The 23,065-nt window shown below is 33.2% G+C and overlaps 5 protein-coding genes across 14 annotated transcripts; 1 reads left to right on the forward strand and 4 right to left on the reverse strand.

Annotated features, from left to right (window-relative positions):
* Positions 1-137: 137 nt before the first annotated feature.
* Positions 138-3,745, reverse strand: LOC131669245 (uncharacterized). 7 transcript variants are annotated; one of them, XM_058943996.1, is made up of 8 exons: positions 3,605-3,745; positions 3,045-3,175; positions 2,709-2,961; positions 2,233-2,361; positions 1,949-2,170; positions 1,169-1,515; positions 741-1,090; positions 138-663 (listed from the first exon to the last, which is right to left on the reverse strand). In XM_058943996.1, the coding sequence occupies exons 6-8, from the start codon at positions 1,504-1,506 to the stop codon at positions 146-148; spliced, it is 1,206 nt and encodes a 401-aa protein (XP_058799979.1). In that variant the 5' UTR covers positions 1,507-1,515; positions 1,949-2,170; positions 2,233-2,361; positions 2,709-2,961; positions 3,045-3,175; positions 3,605-3,745; the 3' UTR covers positions 138-145. The 7 variants fall into 7 exon arrangements, with proteins under 7 accessions (XP_058799979.1, XP_058799981.1, XP_058799982.1 ...); XM_058943998.1 differs by having other exon boundaries at positions 1,949-2,188; XM_058943999.1 differs by lacking the exon at positions 1,949-2,170 and adding an exon at positions 2,510-2,546.
* Positions 2,785-3,762, reverse strand: LOC131669263 (WD repeat and FYVE domain-containing protein 2-like). Its single transcript, XM_058944020.1, has 3 exons — positions 3,605-3,762; positions 3,034-3,175; positions 2,785-2,961 (listed from the first exon to the last, which is right to left on the reverse strand). Exons 1-3 carry the CDS (start codon positions 3,760-3,762, stop codon positions 2,785-2,787), a joined length of 477 nt encoding a protein of 158 aa, XP_058800003.1.
* A 481-nt stretch (positions 3,763-4,243) lies between these two features.
* LOC131669243 (mitogen-activated protein kinase kinase kinase kinase 4) lies at positions 4,244-12,339 on the forward strand. Of its 2 annotated transcripts, none has more exons than XM_058943991.1 (3): positions 4,244-4,274; positions 4,444-4,515; positions 6,982-12,339. In XM_058943991.1, exon 3 carries the CDS (start codon positions 6,995-6,997, stop codon positions 9,944-9,946), a length of 2,952 nt encoding a protein of 983 aa, XP_058799974.1. In that variant the 5' UTR covers positions 4,244-4,274; positions 4,444-4,515; positions 6,982-6,994; the 3' UTR covers positions 9,947-12,339. The 2 variants fall into 2 exon arrangements, with proteins under 2 accessions (XP_058799974.1, XP_058799975.1); XM_058943992.1 differs by lacking the exons at positions 4,244-4,274; positions 4,444-4,515 and adding exons at positions 5,977-6,254; positions 6,325-6,389.
* A 1,424-nt stretch (positions 12,340-13,763) lies between these two features.
* LOC131669242 (uncharacterized) lies at positions 13,764-15,608 on the reverse strand. Its single transcript, XM_058943989.1, has 4 exons — positions 15,249-15,608; positions 15,038-15,160; positions 14,813-14,968; positions 13,764-14,731 (listed from the first exon to the last, which is right to left on the reverse strand). The coding sequence occupies exons 1-4, from the start codon at positions 15,265-15,267 to the stop codon at positions 14,592-14,594; spliced, it is 438 nt and encodes a 145-aa protein (XP_058799972.1). The 5' UTR covers positions 15,268-15,608; the 3' UTR covers positions 13,764-14,591.
* Positions 15,609-16,588: 980 nt separating this feature from the next.
* LOC131669236 (uncharacterized) lies at positions 16,589-21,020 on the reverse strand. Of its 3 annotated transcripts, none has more exons than XM_058943973.1 (8): positions 20,655-21,020; positions 19,668-20,173; positions 19,109-19,388; positions 18,781-18,974; positions 18,035-18,345; positions 17,766-17,941; positions 17,520-17,687; positions 16,589-17,236 (listed from the first exon to the last, which is right to left on the reverse strand). In XM_058943973.1, exons 1-8 carry the CDS (start codon positions 20,716-20,718, stop codon positions 17,166-17,168), a joined length of 1,770 nt encoding a protein of 589 aa, XP_058799956.1. In that variant the 5' UTR covers positions 20,719-21,020; the 3' UTR covers positions 16,589-17,165. The 3 variants fall into 3 exon arrangements, with proteins under 3 accessions (XP_058799956.1, XP_058799957.1, XP_058799955.1); XM_058943974.1 differs by having other exon boundaries at positions 17,637-17,687; positions 18,035-18,348; XM_058943972.1 differs by having other exon boundaries at positions 16,591-17,236; positions 18,035-18,348; positions 20,655-21,019.
* Positions 21,021-23,065: the final 2,045 nt, after the last annotated feature.

Here is a 23,065-nt window from a genome sequence, read left to right on the forward strand (position 1 = left end):
TTAAAACTAATATACCATTTGTTTTTTTGTTTTTTTCAAGTTTCTACACAATATGGAGGAGTCAATCGATCAGAATCAATCGGAATTTATTTCTTTATAAAAACTGCCTTCTTATTTCTATTTTGTTAATATAGATTATTTATCTTTAAATATAATTATTTTGCCAGGGAACAGCTCCCTCATTGCTGAAATATTCTGCCAAGTTTTGCCGAATAAAAATAGGGTTTCGCATAACATTCTGATTAATTTGCCTATCTAAGTGTCTAAAATCGTCATCAACGTTGATTACATTTTTCGTAATTAAAAAATTATGTAACACTAAACAAGCGCTTATAATTAATTTATTCTTATCTAAATTATGAGCTAAAGCACTATTCAATAACTGAAATTTTGCACAAAGTATTCCAAATGCACGTTCTATAGTGAATCTGGCTCGGCTCAATCTATAATTAAAAATTCTTTCTTGATTTGACTGCAGCAATCTTCTATTGTACGGTTTCATCAAGTTAAATCCCAAACCAAAAATCTCGTCAGCGACTATTACGAAAGGTGATGATCTGTCACTGTTAGGCAACTTTGTTGGAGCAGGTAAGTTCAATTCATTGTTCAAAATTTTGTTATAAAAATTAGTATTTTGAAAGACACTGGAGTCGCTGAACGAACCTACAACATAAAGAAATTATTACATATAAATTAATTAAATTACTCTGTCTTTATTGTTTTAAAAAATTTATTCTTACCACCATCACCAAGGGTGAACCAAACAAATCTACTTTGTGCATCGCTGATTGCTATCAAAACTAAACTATGAAATTTTTTGTAGTTATAAAAAACACTTCCAGCATGAGCTGGTCTTTTTATTCGCATGTGCTTCCCGTCTAGAGCTCCAACACAATTCGGAAAATTCCATCTGTCTTCAAATTCCTGGGCAATACGTAACCAATCCCGTTCGTTGGGAAATTTCACGTAAATTGGCAGCAGAACTGAAGTAATAACGTAGCACGTTTCGTGTATGATTTTAAAAAATGTAGCTTTTCCAATTCGGTAGTGCGCGCAATAAGTTAAAGCATTTCCTCCTTGAACGAAATAACTGAAATTTTAATAAAAATTAATATTTATTTTTATTATGAGATGAAAATACTTGACATAATTGTATATAAATAGTTACTGTATTGTTATAGCCAGTCGAATATATGCAGAAATTGGCTCTCTAATATGATACTGCTTCTGCAACTGATCAGCAATTAACGTATACAACTCTTGAAAATTGCCTGGTGTCATCTTAAATTGATTTGTAAACTCTTCGTGATCATTGATTTGTAAATATTGGCATACTGTAGCAAATGCTCCTATAATATTCCTTATTCTCGGTACGATATGTGGCTTCACCCACCATCTCCGCAAGGCCTTCTTCTTTTTTTTTATAACTTTTAATGTTTTAAGCGAAACAAGTATAACCTGCATTAATGTCCAAATTCTCATAACTTTTCGTTCATCTAGTCTCATAATTAAAATCTGTAAAAATAAAAATATTTATTATAAATTCAGCGAATAAACACAAAGTTTAGAATAAAAAATAATTGTATATAACTTTTTTATGAAAAATAATGAGTAAAAATATATAGCGTATGCAATGCTCAGTTGTACCGCCTATGTTGCACGTTAATGGGTTATGATCCAATGAAAAGCCGAGATTGGTGATTTTATTTTCTTTGTTTCAGGACGCGTGCATGCCCACTACAGTGTGCATTGAACCTTCATTGTGTCAAGGCAGTTTTTATAAAGAAATAAATTCCGATTGATTCTGACCGAAAGTATTCTTTAATAATGAATAACCTATCTGTGAAAAATGTTTTACATTCAAAGCCATTTGAAGAAGAAAAACTTAACGTGAAAATGAAATTCACCATTCAGTACATCATGCAAAATGATTTTCGTCGCTACGTACCAGTAGCTTTTCGTGTTGTCAATCTCAATTTGGAAAATATGAGAAGTCATAATTTCATTCTGTGGTTTTCCAACGAGAATGAAGGTATAATTGACATTGACATCAATATGATGAGCCATAGATTAGTATTAAAAAAGATAATGCAAGAAATTAATACAATTGGAGGAAGCACATGTAGAGTCCTGGGCACGATTGAGGACGATAATCGCATATCAAATAATGCTACAACAAATAGATGGTCTTTGCATCAAAGCAATTTATACCGCAGTCTGTGGCCAACTCACCTGAATGTAATTAATGTTCCCTTGAGAAAATTGAGGGCATTCTTGAGGGAACTTAAATCGTCTTCAACTCCTATTGCGACAAAGGAGCTCGTTGAAAAATGGCATGCTGCATGTTTCACCAGTAGACACCTGTGGGATGATGCCAAAAATATTATTCGAGATGTTAGGTTGTTTTCTCACGTTTAAACATCTGATAATGATTTAACATATGATTATTAATAAATTTAAAATAATAAAATAAAACCTCTTGTAGTTGATTATTTCTAACCTATCTAACCTTTTCATGTTATGCATCTTATTGCTTGGTCTTGACACTATAAATTTTGTCGGAAACGAAAAGTAGATGATGGCGATGGCTTACAAAAAGCCATTGATGAAAGCGTGAAATTGATGAAAATAATACAAAATAATGTAGCAACTACCAAGATTGATCGAATGCCAGAAATTGAACCATTTTTAAAATTAATAATGCTCACCATGTTGTAGGTGTATGTTCCATGCATGTGGTACAGCAACTTTTTGTAGACGTTACCTTTTGGATTATTGAACATATTATTTGATGTGATCCTTTCCATTTTCAGTACTGTGGAACTGGAACAATTTGTCTCTACCTATACTAAGTACCCATTCACAGCTCAAAGAAAAAACTACTGCAGCAACTCTTGCTTGATGAGCCATGTATTCTCGAATGGCTGTCATACGATTGTAATCGCTTTCCAATAAAAACTCCTACAAAACCAAAAATTCGTTTGATTCACAATTTTTGAAAAAATTATAAATGAATTTGATCTTGATAAATACATTTATACTACCATTATCTAATCCAACAAACAGCTGTCTGGTTTCAGGACAAAAATCAAGAGAGATTGGTGCTGCAACCATGTACATGCATACGCTTGGCCAGTATTGTCCTGAGTCACGTTTCAACCAAACTCTGACAGTTCTGCAATAGTAATTAGAAAATTTATTCATAACTAAAATACAGCAAAACATTGCTTAAAGGCCAGATAGATAAAGCAATCAGTCTGAATCATCCTATCTAAGAACTTGCAGATAAAGAAAGATTGTTCAGGTGTCATACAATTATTATTTACTTATAACAAAAAGCTTGCTGTTTTACCTATAATTTAATTAAATTATATATTACATGAAAAAATAGGAGTAAAAAATATGTACAATGCAAAAAATAGTCTGAAAAAAGTCTAACAAAAGATGCAAGTGACTGTACGATTGCTATTTGCATTATAAACAATGAGTCCAATAAGAGTCGAGCTAGAAGCATGCGATGTAAATAAATTAATCGTATATACATCATATAGATATGCATCGAGTATCAGAAGCATTGCAAACACAATAGAAAAGTGAGTCTGACCTGTCGTCGCAGACGCTGATGACGCCGTCAACCCTGGGAATGATAACGGCGGCATTGACGTCGTCATTGCAACCTTCGAGCTTCGACAGAAGTATAGGCTTCTTGGAGCTGAACTTGTCCTGGTTCATCCCGGGCGCGGGCTTGATTTCGGCTGCCATTGTGATTCTCTCACCTACCACCTGCCCTCAGCTACTACTGCTACTACAACTACTACTGCTGCTGCTGCTACTACTTATCATTTGACAGTTGACGGATTTCGAAAGCCTAACTCTTCGTGCATATGACTCTAAAAAGGGATTATGAAACTTGCAATTTTATGAAAATAAAAGTAGGAATTATTTACGAATTATTATTAATTACGAACTTACCGAATGAAAATTGGAGCAGGAACATGGAGGATAGCCAGAGCATAGAGACAGCCAGACAGGAAACTTCAAACCACGGGTACTGCCACTCCATAGATGCGTTTCTCGCATTCACTATGAAACTCGCCATTGAACACGAAATTATAGAGATGGCGTGCCCATAAAAAATCTCGGCCGGCTCGGACAGGCCCTATGGAGACAGACCCTTAGATCGCTGCACTGTATCGCCAGTCGCCACGTCCCTTGGTCGTCGCGGGTCGGTCGAGTCTCAGGTTTCATCTCGTCTGCTGTTGTTTGTAAATTTCGTTAGTGTTGCATGATCACTGTCAGATTAAAATCTTTATAAAAAAATGTCTATTAATCGTATTGAACAACATTCATTCATCTTGTCTTTGTTCGCATCCCGTTACCAATTTACTTTGGATTGTCAACTCTCGCTTCTCAACTGCAAACCATTATATACGTAACCTGAAGCATCCGAGTAGCATCTCAATTTGCGTTGCTGGTCCAGTGATTAAGTGAAGCAAGATTAATCTAGTCTTCCAGGTAACACTTATTTTATATTGAAGAAATGTCTTTCGGATTATCTCAAGCGTTAATTCACACTTGGCATGAATCATTTTATAGAACAATGAAATGTAGTTACTGTGGCAGAAATTCAATTATGTCGTCATTAACAATAATAATGCTATTTATCTTCAATTGTATTCTTTTATTTGAATGAATTTGTAATGTTTTGGTTGGTATTTTAAAAATACTTGACATTTTTTACAAAAATATGTTGAAACTGATTATGTAAAAGAATTCAATATAAATATGTAACTGCCAAATCAACTATTTAACTTGAAGTGAAAAATTATCAATTAATTATATATTCTAATTGTGTTTGTTTAATTTGCATAATTTTTCTAAAATGATGGAAGTAAAACTTTTTAAGGTTATAAATTGTATACTTTATCTGTTACAAATAAATTTTTTATTTTTTAATTTAGATAATGCATTTTTATTAGAATTTCAAAATACTGTCATTTAATGAAAAGCAACTTATTTTAATATTTGTTATCAGATATATTTTTTTCAATTTCCAGAACACTATATGTATCAATAAGAACATATTCGATAGAACTAACTTTTATTGTTCACTAATGCTTGAAGGTGTTACTAGGCAGTCTTTTGGCTGAATAGGAAACAAGATAAATTTCTGTATTTAATTAAAATTTTGCAATTAAAGTAAAGTTTGAAATGTTGTATTTTTATGTTGCAACCATACGTAAAAATACATTAGAAATACATGAATTAAAGAAATAATGATATAATAAGTTCTCAACCGAACAAACACATTGATGAATTTTAATAGAAGAAATTAATTAAATATTATTACATTTAGATATTATCTGTTTATATAAATAACTCAAAAGTTTATTTACAGTTTCATAACAAAAATGTTTCTAATATGCAATAGAACTTTCTCGAGGATAGAGAAACTGAAGCTTTATAAAATCATTTTTTGATTGTACAAATATACCATAATTGCGATTACTGTAGAAAATATATTTGAAAAACAAATATGCATTGAAACATATAGCAACTTTGTATTAGAAAATAGTAAAATGTGAAAGGTTTAAGTAAATCGAGATGGAAACAATTAAAAGCAGAATATTTAATAAATAACAAAAATTAATTACACTAACGTAGCGATGAATTTTCCGCTATCATCATTTTTGAAAATTCGCGCTCTATCAGTTATTGGAAGGAACACATATTGGACCGTCAAAATGGCGTGTGTCATTAAAAGTTTAAGACATATCTACATTGTTGCTTCATTCGCATATTTCGTATAAATTCACGAATTCTCGATTGAATAGTATCTGATGGAATGAAAGTGTAGAACATTTTAGTAATGATTATTGATTACTGCAACCATTTTATTGTTATTTAAATATACAGTTCGAAGTCATATTTACCTTTTTTTATCAGAGATAGCGATCTAACAAGTTAGAGTTGTAGATGATCCCTAATAGGGCATACTGTTATTTGGCTTGCATGAGTAATATAATATAGACATATATGTGAAATAGATATAGCGATACACCCGTGTGTACAGTACAGTCAAGGAAGATACACTCCTATCTACTTTGATATAGGTGTACTGCAAGTTTCTACATATTTTCGTTCTTGCTCACTTCTAATTTATTAGTGGTTTCACGAATAATTATTCGCTCAACCATGTTGTTCATTGATTTCACTACTGTTTAATTAGGATAATGAAAAAAAAACGGCATAAGGTACACTTGGAATCTTTTTAACCTCACTTGTATTTCTATATGCGTGTTTTAATAATCGATTATTGTTTAGCTGCACATATAAGGCACACTAAAGTGAAACCACGGCTGTACATGCAAAATCTAGTCTGAAGCTAGGTAAGCATGTCACTACAAAATGGTTACGTACGACTTATCGTGGCTTTACAACGGCAAATAAAAAAATAAAATAGAATCGAGTAAACGTATCTCGGCAAGCCCTGAAACGTCATCATTAAGGTTTCGCTTACGCATAATGCTTTGTTAGCTAACAATTTTTATGGTGATACCACTGCGACGGACGAATTTTTTTTTATTTCTATTATTTCATTCACACAGTGATTCCTTGAAATAAATTACTTGTTCTATCTTTAAATAATTAAAATTGAATCTTTAATAGCTCATAAACTATCAGACCAATTTGAAACTTTAGTTTCTCACACTTAGTCTGGCGTGTTTTAATTTAATTTAATTTTAATTATTAATGTATTATTGAGATATCATTTTTTTCATACTCTATATGTGCATCCATTTATCAGGGTTCCTGACTCATGCAGTGTACACATATAGCTTTATAAGTATAAAAGCATAGATTTAAAATCAACAATGATATCAACCAACTGTCAGAAGTTAATGCTAAAAGAAGCTTAGGTCACTTAATACTTTGAAAATTCTAATATGTTTAATATTTAAAAAAAACTGTAATTTACAGGAAATCAATTAAGATGGCTCACAACTTGACACCAAGCGTCAACTGCTCATTAGATGACATAGACTTGAATGCCCTCAAAGATCCTGCTGGCATTTTTGAATTGATTGAAGTAGTTGGAAATGGAACGTATGGGCAAGTCTACAAGGGCAGACATACAAAAACTGGTCAGTTGGCTGCGATCAAAGTTATGGATGTGACTGAAGATGAAGAGGAAGAAATAAAGTTAGAAATCAATGTATTGAAAAGATACTCTAATCATAGAAACATAGCAACATATTATGGAGCATTTATAAAGAAGTCACCACCTGGGAAAGACGACCAATTGTGGTTGGTAATGGAGTATTGTGGTGCTGGATCTGTAACTGATCTTGTAAAATCTACGAAAGGCCAAAGTTTGAAAGAAGAGTGGATAGCTTACATATCAAGGGAAATTCTTAGAGGTCTTAGCTATCTTCATAGTAATAAGGTGATTCATCGTGATATAAAAGGGCAAAATGTTTTGTTAACTGATAATGCAGAGGTGAAATTAGTTGATTTCGGAGTTAGTGCTCAACTCGACAGAACAATTGGTCGTAGAAATACATTCATAGGAACACCGTACTGGATGGCTCCAGAAGTTATTGCTTGTGACGAAAATCCTGAAGCAACCTACGACAATAGAAGCGACTTATGGTCTCTCGGAATAACCGCATTGGAGATGGCAGAGTCGCAACCGCCTCTTTGCGATTTGCACCCAATGAGAGCACTGTTTTTGATTCCTCGCAACCCTCCTCCGCGGCTCAAGTCAAAAAAGTATGCTAAAAAGTTTCACGGATTTATCGAGACCGTACTAGTTAAAGATTATCACCAGAGGCCATACACTGAACAACTGCTCAAGCACCCATTTATTCGTGACCAGCCCACAGAGAGGCAAGTGAGGATCCAACTGAAGGACCATATCGACAGATGCAAGAAACGGAAACAAGAGAAAGAACGGGATGACTATCGGTACAGTGGTAGCGAGAATGAGGACGACGAACCGGCCGTCGCGGGAGAGCCATCGTCTATCATACAAGCGCCCGGTGGCGACACGCTCCGACGTAACTTTCAGCAGATTCAGGAGGGCAGGACACTGTCTCAGGAGGTGTCGCCGCACAATGCCGCTGCCGCCAAGGAGAACAAGCAGCCGATACCCAGCCGCGCGACCAAGGAGAGCGAGAGTCAGCAGCACAATCGACCCTCGGTGCCGCACAGACTGATCGTGGTGCCGGATCCGCACCCACCTTCCCGACCACTACCTCCCACGCCCAAGGATGACCCACGACAGTCGCACAAAGTCCCAACTCCACCATCTAATCACCAGGCGAGCAGTGGGGGAGGCGGAGGTGGCGGCGGCGGCGGCGGCTCCGTGAGCGTGGCTGTCTCGCAGAGGAACAGCCACGTGTTCAAGCCTATGGCGCTGATGATCGAAAGCGACAGCGACGACGACATGGAGGACGTGAGCGGCACGAGCAATCGGAACGACGGTACGCTGCTGGCGAGTGATCCGCCCAAGCCGTTGCCTCAGCTGGATGAGTCGTCTTCTTCGTCATCGCGCGGCCACGGCAACTCGCAGCACGAAGCCGGCGCGCCAAACCGGCCGCTGCCGCCGACGCCCGACGAGGAGGAGAGCAGCGAACACACCCTGGTGATGAAACGCAACCGGGAGGAACGGTCCGGTCGGGTGGCCGGTGGCACAGCCAGCAGCGACTTCCAGCGGCTGGACAGCCCGGGCTCCAGGACGAGTTCGGTGCTCCCCGACCTACTGACCTCGTCGCCGGGTCAGCGCCAGGATAAATCTATTAGCGACGAGTACCGGCAGGCGGTGAAGTCGCCACCACTAGCGCTGCAGCAGAAACAGCGCTCGTTCCTGACTTTCGGCTTCGGCGCCGGGCCGGCCAGGCGGGAATCGCACGTGAACGTGAACGTGACGCCTACCAGTCACGACTTGAGCAGCGACACCCCAGAGATCCGCAAGTACAAGAAGCGCTTCAACAGTGAGATTCTATGTGCAGCCCTATGGGGCGTTAACCTATTGATCGGTACGGAGAACGGCTTGATGCTGCTCGATCGCAGCGGCCAGGGCAAAGTATACCAGCTGATCAGTCGGCGACGCTTCCAGCAGATGGAGGTGCTGGAGGGCCAGAATATCTTGGTGACGATCAGCGGCAAGAAGAACCGGGTGCGTGTTTACTACCTGTCCTGGCTCAAGAGCAAGATCCTGCGCACCGACGGCCATAGCGAACAGGTAGAACGGCGCAATGGTTGGATCAACGTGGGCGATCTGCAGGGCGCTGTTCACTTCAAGATCGTCAAGTACGAGCGCATCAAGTTTCTAGTGATCGCTCTTAAGGAGTCCATCGAGATATACGCCTGGGCGCCCAAGCCCTACCACAAGTTCATGGCATTCAAGTCGTTTGGCGAGTTAGCCCACCGGCCGCTTCTGGTTGATCTCACGGTCGAAGAAGGCTCCCGTCTCAAGGTCATCTACGGAAGCACCGACGGATTCCACGCCGTCGATCTTGACTCCGCCACTGTCTATGACATCTATCTGCCCAAGCACACCCAGGGTCCCATCTGCCCGCACTGCATCGTCACGCTGCCCAACAGCAACGGCATGCAGTTGCTGCTCTGCTACGACAACGAGGGCGTCTACGTTAATACGTACGGACGCGTCTCCAAGACTATGGTGCTCCAATGGGGAGAGATGCCTACGAGCGTTGCCTACATCGGCATTGGACAGATCATGGGCTGGGGCAACAAGGCCATCGAGATACGCAGTGTTGAGAGCGGCCACCTCGATGGAGTCTTCATGCACAAAAAAGCACAACGTCTCAAATTCCTTTGCGAGCGCAACGATAAGGTCTTCTTCTCCTCGGCCAAGGGCGGCAGCTCCTGTCAGATCTATTTTATGACCCTAAATAAACCCGGAATGGCAAACTGGTGATCAAATCTAATCAGCCAAATTTTTATCATAATTATATGTAGATTCGTTAGCCTTTGCCAACAACGATTTGTAACAAAGGTTTCGACTTACTTCAGCAGATACGTCGTGCATCCGTCACAATGTTTCGTGCTGTGGGACAGATCAGTCAAATATTATATGCCCACTTTTATCGCCCCCAAATGCTCTTTACCTAACTTTTTATTCTGATACATTTATTGCCATGTTTTACTGCAATCCCAGTCAAATAATTGTCTACCTAAAAGCACGGTTCCACGTTGACAAAAAGTATTTTCGACATAAACTCTAATAGCACAATTTCTCTACCGAACAAGACCAATATAATGACTTTTTATCCAACGTAGACACAGTTAAGGAAATTTAAATCATTGTCATCACATTGAATCGACAAAATTACTCGTCCCCTAAACATTAAGAAAAGAAGCAAAATGGAGTATATTGTCTTGCTAAAAATACTTTAAGATATACGATATTTTTTTCATTAAACTCTTTTTTTTTACAATGCGTCGCAGCGTTTAAGCTTTTTCTATTCTGTTTTATGTTACGTTTAGTTATACAACAATTATAATTATTTGCGTCATTTGTGAATGTTGATGCTATTTTCTAGTTTTATATATTGCAATTTAATGGAAGATAAATGTCGTGCAAAAGCAATAGCTCAGAGATTCAATCGAGAATGTTTTTCCAACACTCAGTGTCAATGACAATACAATTATTTATTAGTCTAATTTATGTATTATGTAAAAAAAGTAGTGTAAAAAACTTTAATTTAAAGAAAATCTAGAATGACATTTTTGTAAACAGAATAGAATGTGATTAAAAATTGTGCGATTCTTGAAAAATAAAGAAATTAAGATTCATAACTTTCACTAGGAAAATCTTATGCAAATAGTGTTCACGGTTTACGTGATATTTGTTATTTATAATCCGACTGCCAGCAGTAAGATCGTAGTTTTTCATCAAGTATTGTCGAAAATTAGTGTCAAGCAAGCACGAATGTATAAAAATTCAATATTAACGTTTAGTTAATCATATGATCAAAAAAGATCTATTCTAAAAACAACAAAGACAAAAGATTAGGAATGTAAGCACTTTAAGTTAATGAAACCACGTATGGTCGTAAGTTTAAGTATATTAAATTACATGAATATTATTTCTATTTACAATATATGTTGCAATTCTAATGATAAATATTGCAATCTAGTTTTTATTTTGCGAAATTAATTGTAATTTTAGTATTATTTGATGGATCTAAAATTTTATAACTTTTTTTAATATTGAATATGAAACAGTTTTTATAAATCTTTGTATAAATCAAACTTTTGTAAACTTGTAATTTTAAGCATATCCTAAGCGATATTTTGTTGTAATAATTTTAAGAACTTTATAAAATAACCTTTATACACTATACTATAAAAACCTTATTAAACATTTTTCATATTATTTTATAAAAGCAAAATTTTCACAAAAAGTATGTAATTTTAGATACACGATTTTCTAAACAGAACATTTTATATCTTCGAAAAGCAAGTGCGTATAATCTCCATTGTAGACCTTCATCACGGTACATAACATTAAGAATAAGCTCATATAACTCAATATAAACTGATTTCTATAAACTTTTATAATGACAGCTTTAAATACAGTACATTTTTAATGTAAAATACTTGTTAAAAGTTAAAAATGTAAATGTTAGTGACAGACGATAGAGCATTAGGCAGGCATTTTGCGTCAGATTCTTTTCTAGATTTATAATTGATAATCAATCCATGGTAAGGGATGTGACAAACACTAAAACACCTGGCCGTAAAAGTATAATCAAATTCATCAACTGTTATTGTATCGTTAACTTGAGTTGAAAAGTCAAATATTCGAGCCAGTTCGTAATAATTAATCGTGCTCTTAGATCAGTTCATGATGCTTAGCTTTAGAAACGTGCTTGATAGAATTATTATTGTAGGAAGCAATTCAAATTTAGCAGGGACTTTTACATAAAATCAAATTGTTTTCAAATCAATCGTCAGTTTATTTCTGCAATGGATACGGTATATTTTGTACAAGTTATTAAGATTCGTATCAAATTATTAATGCTCTCTATCGGTTCGATTATTGATTTCTTCACAGACTGACAACTAAAAAGTTAGTCAGTACATGGGGTATATTATATATTTCAGTCTAAGCGAAATGCATTTCTTACAACACGACGCGACACGTTCACCATTATATTATATACTTTCAATAGCATCTATGTAATCGTCTGTGCATTTTTATTTTGTTTCGTAATATTTGTTTTGTCTAGATTCGCAAGAAAAAAACAAAAACAATTATACGAATTTTTGTTCTAATAAATCATATGTACGTGTTAAATTCATTGAGATTTTGTATTTTTCCGTTTATATTTCCTTTTCCTCTTAGATAATAACAATACAAAGGTATGTTAATTTCAAATGATAAAATATTGAATTTTTCAATTAATTTTCGCATTATTTTAAAAGTCAAATTAATTTAACCAATTTGAAAAGATCACGCACAATATGTTCTATTTGGTTTTGGTATCTAAAATAGTAAAATGTAAAACTCCATTGACTTATAATGTATATCTTTAATTAAATTTCAATATGAATTACCAACAATTATATTTCAATTAATTCTATCAATTATTTTATCACAAACTTTATCTTGTTATTCAATTTCTAAGCTTTTTTAACAGTAAATCACCTAACTAGTGCGGGAAAGTAAAGTAGATTCTCCTCTTGCCTATATCTTACTGTTCTCGTTTCATTCAGGCGTAAATGCCATACTAGATGAGAATCTACTTTCCTGCACATGTATCGTAACGTACCATTAAAAACGTACGTCATGGTAAGTTATACAGCATTTTTATATTTCACGCTAGCGAATAACATTTCTAAAATATTTCAAAAAACATAAATACTCATAGAAAGACTAAAATTTACATAAACACAAACTTTTAGTCTCATGTAAAGTAACTCACAAGCTTAAAAGTTTGAATTATTGGAAAAAATCAGGTGAGCTCAGAGTTCACTCGAATCGAACTCCTGTAGACTTATAGTAAGTATAAGAATACAGATCGCAAATAATGCATAAATAATGAATTTCTTAAATATTCAGTTGTATTTTACAAATCAATTTTTATTCTAGAAAGACTGTTTTCATTTTATTTATCTTTTCAGCTTAACTCCCGTAATTTAACATATAAATTGACATAGAGTGCTCGTATCATGAAATTGTACATTATATTACATTCATAGTAATTATTAGTACATAATTTTATATATTTATATATTTGGAAGTACAAAATTAGCCTCTTGCAATAGACCCGCAACGATTATTGCAGATAATCTTCACAAAGACTTTACAAAATGCAAGCAAACATATCAATATTACAATCGATAAATCAATGAATATGAAAACCTTTTTCCTATCATAAAAATTATATACATACACAAAAACGCGCGCGCACACACACACACATTTTTAATATATTTTTCTCGAGCTAATAATTTTAGTGAGCGAATATATTTCTTGGATAAATGCTGAATGAACATAAAAGAAATAGTGAAACAATGGATTTCGCGTTTACTCATTGTGCCTAAAATACGCAGCATTAGCGAAAATAATAACACAAAAAAATAAGATCATGGGCATATATTTTGTTTCATATATAAATCTTTTTTGGCAAGGATCTATTTATAGTGAATAATATATTAAAATTTTATCAAAAATTTTAACCATGGCAAAGCTATCTGTTGGTATGCTATTTGATATATAAATTAAATAAACAAGACTTAGTTGGTCTTCTTAAGATTTTCGTTCAAGATGCACTTATATTGTTGCGTCGCCAATCCTAGTCTCGCGTTCTACTAAGAATTGTAGCTAATTTGCATATCGTTGATCATTCGTTATCAGTTTCATATTTTTTACACTAATAAGTTGCCATGAATTATAAAATTTTTATTTTAGTAAAATAGAGTTTGTACTATTTTTTTAAGTAGTTTATTTTTATGCATGTAAGAAAACGATGTACCTTACTTTTTTATTTGGCTTAAACAACATTTTTAAACAGTGAAAAACATCAAATAGATTTGCTGGAGAGGCCACAAGTTAAATATTGGACAAAACATTTTCGATTTTCTAAATCAAACTTCAAGAATTTATTATTTTAATGATTCATAAACAAGGTCTTCGGATTGTTTAAGTCCTACTGATTATTCTAGAGCACAGAAGTTTTATTAGTCAAGAATAATAAATTATATGTACTTACACTTTTTGTGATCAAAATACCTGAGCAAAGTGTTCTTTTTTTTATTTCTTATTTATATTTAAATTTCGAAAAAGAAGTTTTACGTTGATTTATTTAAGAAACTTGTAAAAATAATTTGTTAAAACAAGACATAATACATTACTTTATTTTTTTTGCTTGTTTGGTATTTAAAATATTTTATACTAGTACAGTTTAATTTTAATTTTAAAATCTTCTGGAATATGTTCACGCATTCTCATTATAATTATTAACTTTTTCAAAATTTTTATTAATAAATAAACTTTTTCTTATGCATAAGTTTAACTTTTCTCTGCGTTCATTTTAACTTAAACATTTTTTTAATTAATTTGAATGGATTGTGTTTATACAATAAATATTTATATTTTTTTCTGATGACTCATTATTGCTTGATCTTGTTAGTCCTAATTTGGAAATATTAGAATCAGTTTTTTCCTTGATAATAGTTTTTGACCGCTGCAATTCTATAAATATATACAAACTCAATAAAAATAGAATATGTAGGATGTATAGTATATATTATTTAAAACATTGATAAAATATACCTTGGTTAAGTGTTGATGAAATAGTTTTACTATCTGAATTTACATGGTTTTCTTCTTTAGGGAACTCTGCATCTTTAGGCTTAGAATCTGTTTCAATAATAGTATTATTTGTTGTATCTTCCTGGGTTGTCAATTTAGATTTTTTATATTTAACAGCTACAATAATACATTGATATCAAAACCATACTCAGTCTACTATCACATCAACAATTAAAGAAGCATTACCGTCACGTTCATTTGCATGAAAACTATTTTTTGATAATCTCACTATATCAAGAGGTGTAAAAGATCCCTGCAGTAGAGTTTTTCGTATAGATTTCTTTTTAAAAAATCTGTACTTCTTAGTTACTGAAAGTAAAAGTAAACGTCAAAAACAAAACTTCAATTTATAGTAACAAAATACAAATCTTTTTCGTTTTTTTTAAATAAAACTCACACTTTCTAAAATAAACCATGTTGATTAAAATTTGTGGATTTAGTATGTATGTAAAATTTCATACGCTGATGTGATTGAGGTGGCTTATAGGTTATTTGTACCTAAAAGCTCTACTAATTAAAATATAATTTATTTTAATGTTTAATTCGTTAACTATTTATATAAATAAATTTTTTTATACAAAAATATTATTACATATATAAAACTAAAATAAGTAAAACATTAAAGAATCCAAATCTAATAAGACTTTCTCATAACATCGAAATCTCTGATCGAATTACTGTCAGTGTGACACTTCTTCAACAATAACGATTCAATAAAACAAAAGAATAACGGTTACAGATCATGAGTAATTGTTGGATGACCTGTAATATTCGCTTTAATAGGTCTATTATATATGTCTGAATTATCTAGATTATGATTATTTAATTCGCATTACTTATAATTCAATTATTTAAAAAATAATTAATTAGCAATTTTACATGCTTAAAAAACTTATATGTTTACTGTGCAGGACAACAGAATTTTTATAAGCGATTGAAAGAAACATTTTATAATAGATGAATTTTTGAACAATTAGGATCTCAGAATCTAGTCAATCTGATACTGGTCTAGTAATCTCATATAAAATGTAAATATCTAGATTAATTTTTTTTCATTCAAACTGTTCATATAAAAAACTATATCGATTTTCAGACATCGACTATCAAACGTGTAGCATATAATGGTGAAAAAAGATAATTATATGATAAATTATTTTGCTAATAATGTTGATATAGAGTAGATTAATTTTTTTTATTGCACGTATTCTGCGCAATCCCAGATATATTCAGATGACTCAGATTTTGAATAAACAATTAGTTTTTTATCTTGATAATCTCGGTACACGTCTGATGTCCATTTTTCGACGTTCGATGTTTTGTTAGGGACTTCTCTACATAGACATCCAATGTCGGACAGCAGCATCGGATAACAATGAAAACATTATTATAATGACATATTTGATGTTTCTTTATGTAAAAATCTTTAACGAATAAGTATTAATAAAATTGATGTCAAAATATGTGTCTACATTTTTATAAAATGTTTAAGTAAATGTATTTATCAAAAATTTAAATTAATCTTATGGATATATTATTATTCTAGTATATAGTGTATATGGTTGAACTGAAATAAATTTTAAAGTAAATATTAATTATATAAAAATTATTAATTGTTGATTTTCATATTATATTAAAATATAGTAAATATAAAACATAAATAACTTTTTGTAATAAATTAAGTTACCAATAAGAATAGTACATTACGATACAAGTGTGGGAAAGTAGATTCTTGTCTCGTGTGGCGTTTACGCCCGAGCGAAGCGAGAACATGTGCCGTACCGTATTTTTTGATACGACGTGTGGAAAGTGCGATTTTCAACGCATGTTTTCTGCCGAGCGTGCGGGGAAGGCGCACTTTGCGCACGAAGTATCGAAAAATATTTTTTGTTATTGAAAGCACATTTGTAAAATATCAAAGATTTATTAAAATTAAAATATACAAATGTTTTTAAGTTTTATGTTTAAAAAGCAATTGTCAACATTCCTTACACACTTTTGTTCACTTCTTACAAATACTGAATCATAATAAATCACACTAAACTCACTTTATAAAAATATAACTAACTGTAGCCATTATGATACAAAGTAAATTCAAGTGGATTGCGTTAGAGATTCTCCAAGTAATAACTAAATCATAAAATTAATTTAAGTAATAAACGAAAATTGAATAGTTCAAAAAAACATTTTTATAATAGAATTTCTTAAATAATAAACATTAATGTAGAATATTTTCAAAATTACATGCCTATTATCCTTTACAATTAAAGCATTCATTTATCGAACAAATAGTTATAATGTATCTAGTTATTGTTTCTTAATATGTCTGCATTTCTTGACTCATAGTCATTATAATTGCATCATCATCCAGTGCATAACTAGCCAGATCTGAAATTATCATTTTTTATTGTAATATGTAATTAATGGCTAACATATTGTAGAACATGCGTGCAGAAGGGTAATAAGCAATCAAATAAAAATGTCAATAACATAAATATATAAAAACTTTATAAAGCGCAAACAAATAAAACCACATAACAAATGCTAGTGCATAATCAGTGCACATAATAAGTATAAAGCGAAACCATATAAAACTACATAAAAAATATTAGTGCATAATAAGTGCAATACTTCATTTATTTAATCCTTTGTGAAGTTTATCTTTACTCACGAGTATGGCCTTGTTGCAGTGGATATGCTTTAGTCTTTCGTAACAATAGTTGCAATATCCAAAAGCTACTTAACCATATAAGAGCTCCAACTGAGAAAACTCTGAATGTTATTATACCTTTATATTTATCCATAAGGTAGCCACAAAGTAGGCTTCCTGCTGATACACCTGTGTTATATAAGAAATAAACAGTAAACATCTTATATTTAAAGCTATATATGTTTGCTAGCAAATTAAATATATTACCAATTCCTTCGAAAATTGCCCCCACAAGTCCTTGGATAGTTGCCTTTGTACCCGAAGGAGACACTTTATCTCCATATGAAACCATTGTTGGCCAGCATAAGCCGAAAGAAGGGCCATGAAGAAGTTCAAGAACTAAGAACACCCACACATTAGCAAATATACTGTAAGCCATAAACCTGTAAAAATTTTTAATTTATCATTTTTCATTGTTTAAACTGACAATATTTTATATGAACAATGTGTTTAAAATAGAAATACAATTAAATTACCTAATTGAATATATCAAAAGCACAAGGCTCATGACATTTATATGTCCTATTTTTCTCAGAATATTGCCTGATATAAAGTTGAAAGGCATTTCACCAAAGAAACATTGAACTCCTGTAAGTAATCCTTGTAAGGTTTTCAACCATTCTTTACCTGTAGAAATATCTTCAGTATACCAGAACAAAAAATTCCATACTACTCCAGTACACATGCCTGCACCTACACACCACCAAGCAAACACAAGTACTCTGCCTTCTTTAAATATAGACCATAACTCCCAAAATACTGATGGCTCATTTGTACCATCCATTGGCTTCTGAAGATTAAAGATAAATCATATATCGTTTTGAATGTTATAAAAATTTGCATAATTATACATTTGAGTATGAAACTTATTTGGTTTCAAAAATTAAAAATATCAAAAGATATATTAGGTAATTTGCACTACTTTAAAAGAACTTTGGTCACATTCTAATGATTTTAAAAGATCTATAGAAAAACAGTTATTTATTTCGCAATATCTCAAAACCAAATTATCAATATTATGATATGTAAATTAGGCCGTTCTATGGCATTAAAATAATAAGTCATATTTTCTTTGATAAATTTCTTTCCTTAAATATAATGCTGATAACAGATATATAATAAGAAAAATACAATAGTGGTAATAAAAATGAATCTACGTAAGATGTTGTACTACTAAGCCTTCTTATAAAAATGTTGAGACATGCATATAAATTTACTTCACCTTTTTTAACATGGATGACACTGCAACATCAAATGCCATGATAATTAGCATGATATAAAAAGCAGAACTATAATCTTTTATTTCTTGTCCTTTACTGAAAAGATCTATAAGATATCCTATACCAATTCCAAATATTCCAACTCCAACACTTCCCCACATTTTTTGTTTTCCATAATCATGATTCTTTGAATCTCCTAAAATGAAGTATTCAGGTGGGTTTAAATTATTACTTAATAACTATATATAGTTATATATAAATAGTTATATATATATAGTTATATATATATAGTTATATATAGCTATAGCAAAGAAAATTGTCAGTTTATACCTAATAAATTAATACAAATTGCATCCCCTATACTAACTACCACAGCCATACCAATCCAACTGATAATGCATGCCCACAAAAACCATTGAAAATTCCAACTAGATGGCTTTTGAGGATCAGTTTGGCTTATATTTTTTATCAAACTATCAAGATAAGGAACTTTTGGACACCTTATTCTACATGGAACATCAAATGGAGACATGGCACACCAAGTTTTTGAAATATTCCCAGAAGCAAATGTGGCACTCTGTACCTTCATATATAAACATTTTGTTGCTTCCTAGAAAAAAGTAAGATTTTTATAAATTTAATAAAAGATCATTTATATAATAAAATTTATTTTTAATTTAATTTAAATTATATGCATTATTTTTTTATAAATATAACAAAGCATTAATTTAAATAATTTGAAACAAGGAATAAAAATAGGCAACTGATTTTAAGATTTTGCAACTCGATGTGGTTTCTTTCAATATAAATAATTCTAATTGACCTATATAGGATTCATTTTAAATAAATAAATGGAAAATTAGGAAAAAAAAGTAGAAACATGACTTACTAATTGATCGTCATAAGACATATTAAATGATATTTTGAAGTTTATCAATTTTAAGTTTTGCATTTGTTGTTCATACTCCATTTTGTCTTTGTTAGAAACACAAACATCATCTATATGCCAAGAGTTACAAATGGAAATTGTATCATTTGGTGTAACTGAACAAACTAATTGACAGCTAACTATATCTTGCAAATATATTGGTTCTTTTGGTAATTCATCTTTGGAGCATATTCTTAAAAAAGTGTCTCCACGACATGTCAGTCTTGAACTAGCACTAGGTTCTTCTTCAGGTATGAAGTTAATTGTTAAAAAAGCTATAGCTAAAATAACTTGAAAGGCAATGAAAATTCCTTTATGTAGTCTAAATTTGTCTGCAAAACTTCCAAAAAGTGGCTTTGCTATCAAGCCTGATATTGGGAGTATTGTATATATAAAGCCTACTTCCTTTCCTGAAAATCCCAGTTGTTTAGCAACTGTTGGCAGAAATTGCATAAGTGGACTAGTACCTAAAATAAAAAATTTACTTAGATTTTCCATTAGACCAGAAAATACATGAATGAGACCAAATCATAAATTTGATAAGTGCTGATAAAATTCATAAAAAATGTACATTTATCAACAGAAATGAGTGTTTGTATTCTTTTTTATCTGGCAAAGCAGTTTTTTAAATTAATTGTCCTTTATTACAAAGCATAATATTTTGACTCTATTACATTGGAAAATTATTTTTAAGAACACATAAAATAAATATAAAAAAACATGTAATAAATAAAAAAATAAGTCATTGAAAATTATTTACATACACTTATAAAATATTCTTAGAAAAAGTTTTCAAATTCTGTGAAAATTAGAATCAATTTTACAAATGCATAAATAATTGTTCATAAATAGTTTTGATCAATTATGTTCTTATTAATTAATGCATGCGATAACCTATAAAAGAAAGTTACTAGCAATAGTGATAATAAAAATTTGAATATTACTGACCTGCGTAAAAAAGGAAATAATGTGCCTTTATAGGTACTAAGTCTCTATTTATTCTATTAAACATGTTAAGTATATTTTTGAAGAACGTCCAAATATTGTGTACGGTCTACAACTAGCCACTCGATCCAAATATCTAATTCATCCATCAAAGTATTTCATTAACTTTGATAAAATGAATAAGTTTCGATTGAAGTGGTCCTCTCTTGGTGAGGACTTAAGATAAGCTTCTCAATCACATGATACTCACTAATTGTAAATTAATTGGTTCACTATTTCAGAATCCGAAAATTCAATTTATCGGAGTGACTATACAATATATATATATAAAAGTAGTGTTGTCTGCTACACTTCACATGCGTATATATACTGATATGTGCTTGCCTAATCGGCTCCCCGGGGGCCACGGGGCCCGACATATATATATATATAGATATATATAGCTTGTCGGCTGACTGCGAGCATGTCCTATAGTGACGCAGCACACAACGAAATTGACCCCGTATCCCCTTCGCCCACATTTCAACCAGACGTAATATATATTATATGATGTGTGATAGCGTTGATACGCGCGAACACTTTTTTCAAATATCATATTTCTTTTATAGCTCCCTTATATGACTAAATTATGACAATTACATATGATCTATCCGTTAAAAAAATTATATTAGATTATTTTTCAATTCAGAAATGGTTTTATATTTACATGAAAAATATTAATGTCAATTAAATTCTTATTGAATTAATTTAAGAGTTATGATAATATTACTCCACTGCTTTGAATATTTTGTAATCAGCGAGTTTTTTATCTAAAATACTAGTTCAATTACAAAAAAATATGCTTCTACAATTATCAGTCATTGACAAAACACTATCTACTATAATACAAAACTGCAGCATTGCTCTGTAAAATGAATTTTTTCTTGTCATTCTACACATTCAGTGTTTGACGCTGTATGGCTGCTAAAACAAGGAAATTCAACCGGATTGAAAACGATATTACAAGAACAATTTGTTTTACAGATAAATACGTTTATTTTATATAAAGTAGATATAAGTAGATATAGCTGCTATACATTTTGTCACTGACTGATAAATGTAGATGTATATTTTTGTAATTTTAACTTCCTTGGATAAAAAATTCGCTGATTACAAAATTGTCAAAGGAGTGGAGCATTATTATTATAATTCTTTAATTAATGAAATAAGAAATTATTAATATTAATATTTTTTAAGTAGATATAAAATTATTTTCTGAATTGAAAAATAATATAACCATACTACTTGTTTATGCCAATAAATTTTATGTAATTGTCATAATTTAATTCTGCCAGATAGTTTTAGAAGAAATATTTGATTTGAAAAAAGCTTTCGCGGGTGCCAACGCCACCGCATTGGGTATGTTTGTTGAGGTTCAAGTGACTAGGAGTGGAGACGCTATGCGCTCCAGGGTTGTAGGCGAGGATTTGGATGACGACACAACTTGCAGGAGGGAATTAGAGCCTGAGATGCACGTTGTTCAGTAAATGACAAAAACGAGTTTTATTTACTCTAATTTGCAAACTTATACAGGCATGCTCGATCCCCCAGAGCTGAGGGGATGCGAGCATGGGGAGCTAATGCGCCGAGAAGTCGCTGCGAGGGGCCAGCGTCTGCTTTCGCGCTCGCCGCGCGGGTTGCTGAGACGTGGCGCCTCCTGATGCTTGCAACGGCAAGCTGGGCGAGGCCGCCACAGCCACTCCCTCCCTAGAGGTTGCCTGGTGAGGAGGCAACCCCGATGAAGGTCCTGGCTGGGCGTTTAGTAGGCTGGGTCGGCTGTGCTGCGGTCGGCGCAGGTGTGGTTGCTCCCAGAGGGCTTGCTCGTTGCGCATGCGGCACCTGAAAAGAAACTGTGCGAGGCTGGGCGCCGAAGTTTGCGGATGCATTGATGTTGGCTCATCTGTGGAGATGTAGGCAGGTTTCAACATTGATGTCGATACTGTCTGCGGATTCCCGCTGATGTCGATGACATATCTTTGGTCGTCCAGCCTCCGGATAACTCGGTATGGTCCTGAGTAAGGCGGTATGAGCGGAGGCTTCACTGGCGCACCCAGCTTGAAGACTTGCGTGCATGTACGGAGGTCGCCGTGCATAAATTGCCTTGTTTTGACATGATGCGAAGTAGGTGTGGGTCGTATGACCTGGAAATACTTGCGCAGGCGGTCGAGAAAAGTAACTGGCGACGTAGGTAGATCCTGGCCTACGAAAAATTCTCCTGGAACTCGGAGGGTTGTGCCGAACGTGAGTTCAGCAGGAGAAGTTTTGATGTCTTCTTTAAACGCTGTCCTTAGCCGTGCGGATGCGCGTCGCTCCGATGAGCCTAGCCAGCGAGCTGAAAAGTGCCGATTCGAACTGCGCTCCCTGGTCTGTCGTAA

Source organism: Phymastichus coffea, unplaced genomic scaffold, assembly GCF_024137745.1.
Source record: "Phymastichus coffea isolate CEN01 unplaced genomic scaffold, Cenicafe_Pcof_1.1 PCOF00090, whole genome shotgun sequence".
Taxonomy (NCBI): domain Eukaryota; kingdom Metazoa; phylum Arthropoda; class Insecta; order Hymenoptera; family Eulophidae; genus Phymastichus; species Phymastichus coffea.

What these genes read in the sequence shown, in the direction of transcription:
- LOC131669245 (XM_058943995.1), bottom strand. Translation starts at nt 1,506, where the DNA reads ATGAGACTAGATGAACGAAAAGTTATGAGAATTTGGACATTAATGCAG. An exon ending in CGACTGGCTATAACAATACA is followed by an intron (nt 1,091 to 1,168) that starts GTAACTATTTAT and finishes TTAAAATTTCAG; the next exon opens with TTATTTCGTTCAAGGAGGAA. An exon ending in GTTCACCCTTGGTGATGGTG is followed by an intron (nt 664 to 740) that starts GTAAGAATAAAT and finishes TTTATGTTGTAG; the next exon opens with GTTCGTTCAGCGACTCCAGT.
- LOC131669263 (XM_058944020.1), bottom strand. Translation starts at nt 3,762, where the DNA reads ATGGCAGCCGAAATCAAGCCCGCGCCCGGGATGAACCAGGACAAGTTC. An exon ending in ATCAGCGTCTGCGACGACAG is followed by an intron (nt 3,176 to 3,604) that starts GTCAGACTCACT and finishes TTACTATTGCAG; the next exon opens with AACTGTCAGAGTTTGGTTGA. An exon ending in TAGATAATGGTAGTATAAAT is followed by an intron (nt 2,962 to 3,033) that starts GTATTTATCAAG and finishes TTGGTTTTGTAG; the next exon opens with GAGTTTTTATTGGAAAGCGA.
- LOC131669243 (XM_058943991.1), top strand. Translation starts at nt 6,995, where the DNA reads ATGGCTCACAACTTGACACCAAGCGTCAACTGCTCATTAGATGACATA.
- LOC131669242 (XM_058943989.1), bottom strand. An exon ending in TCATGCAAATGAACGTGACG is followed by an intron (nt 14,969 to 15,037) that starts GTAATGCTTCTT and finishes GTATTATTGTAG; the next exon opens with CTGTTAAATATAAAAAATCT. An exon ending in TTCATCAACACTTAACCAAG is followed by an intron (nt 14,732 to 14,812) that starts GTATATTTTATC and finishes ATATATTTATAG; the next exon opens with AATTGCAGCGGTCAAAAACT.
- LOC131669236 (XM_058943972.1), bottom strand. Translation starts at nt 20,718, where the DNA reads ATGTTTAATAGAATAAATAGAGACTTAGTACCTATAAAGGCACATTAT. An exon ending in AATTTGTATTAATTTATTAG is followed by an intron (nt 18,975 to 19,108) that starts GTATAAACTGAC and finishes ACTTCATTTTAG; the next exon opens with GAGATTCAAAGAATCATGAT. An exon ending in ACTGCAACAAGGCCATACTC is followed by an intron (nt 17,237 to 17,519) that starts GTGAGTAAAGAT and finishes TGATAATTTCAG; the next exon opens with ATCTGGCTAGTTATGCACTG.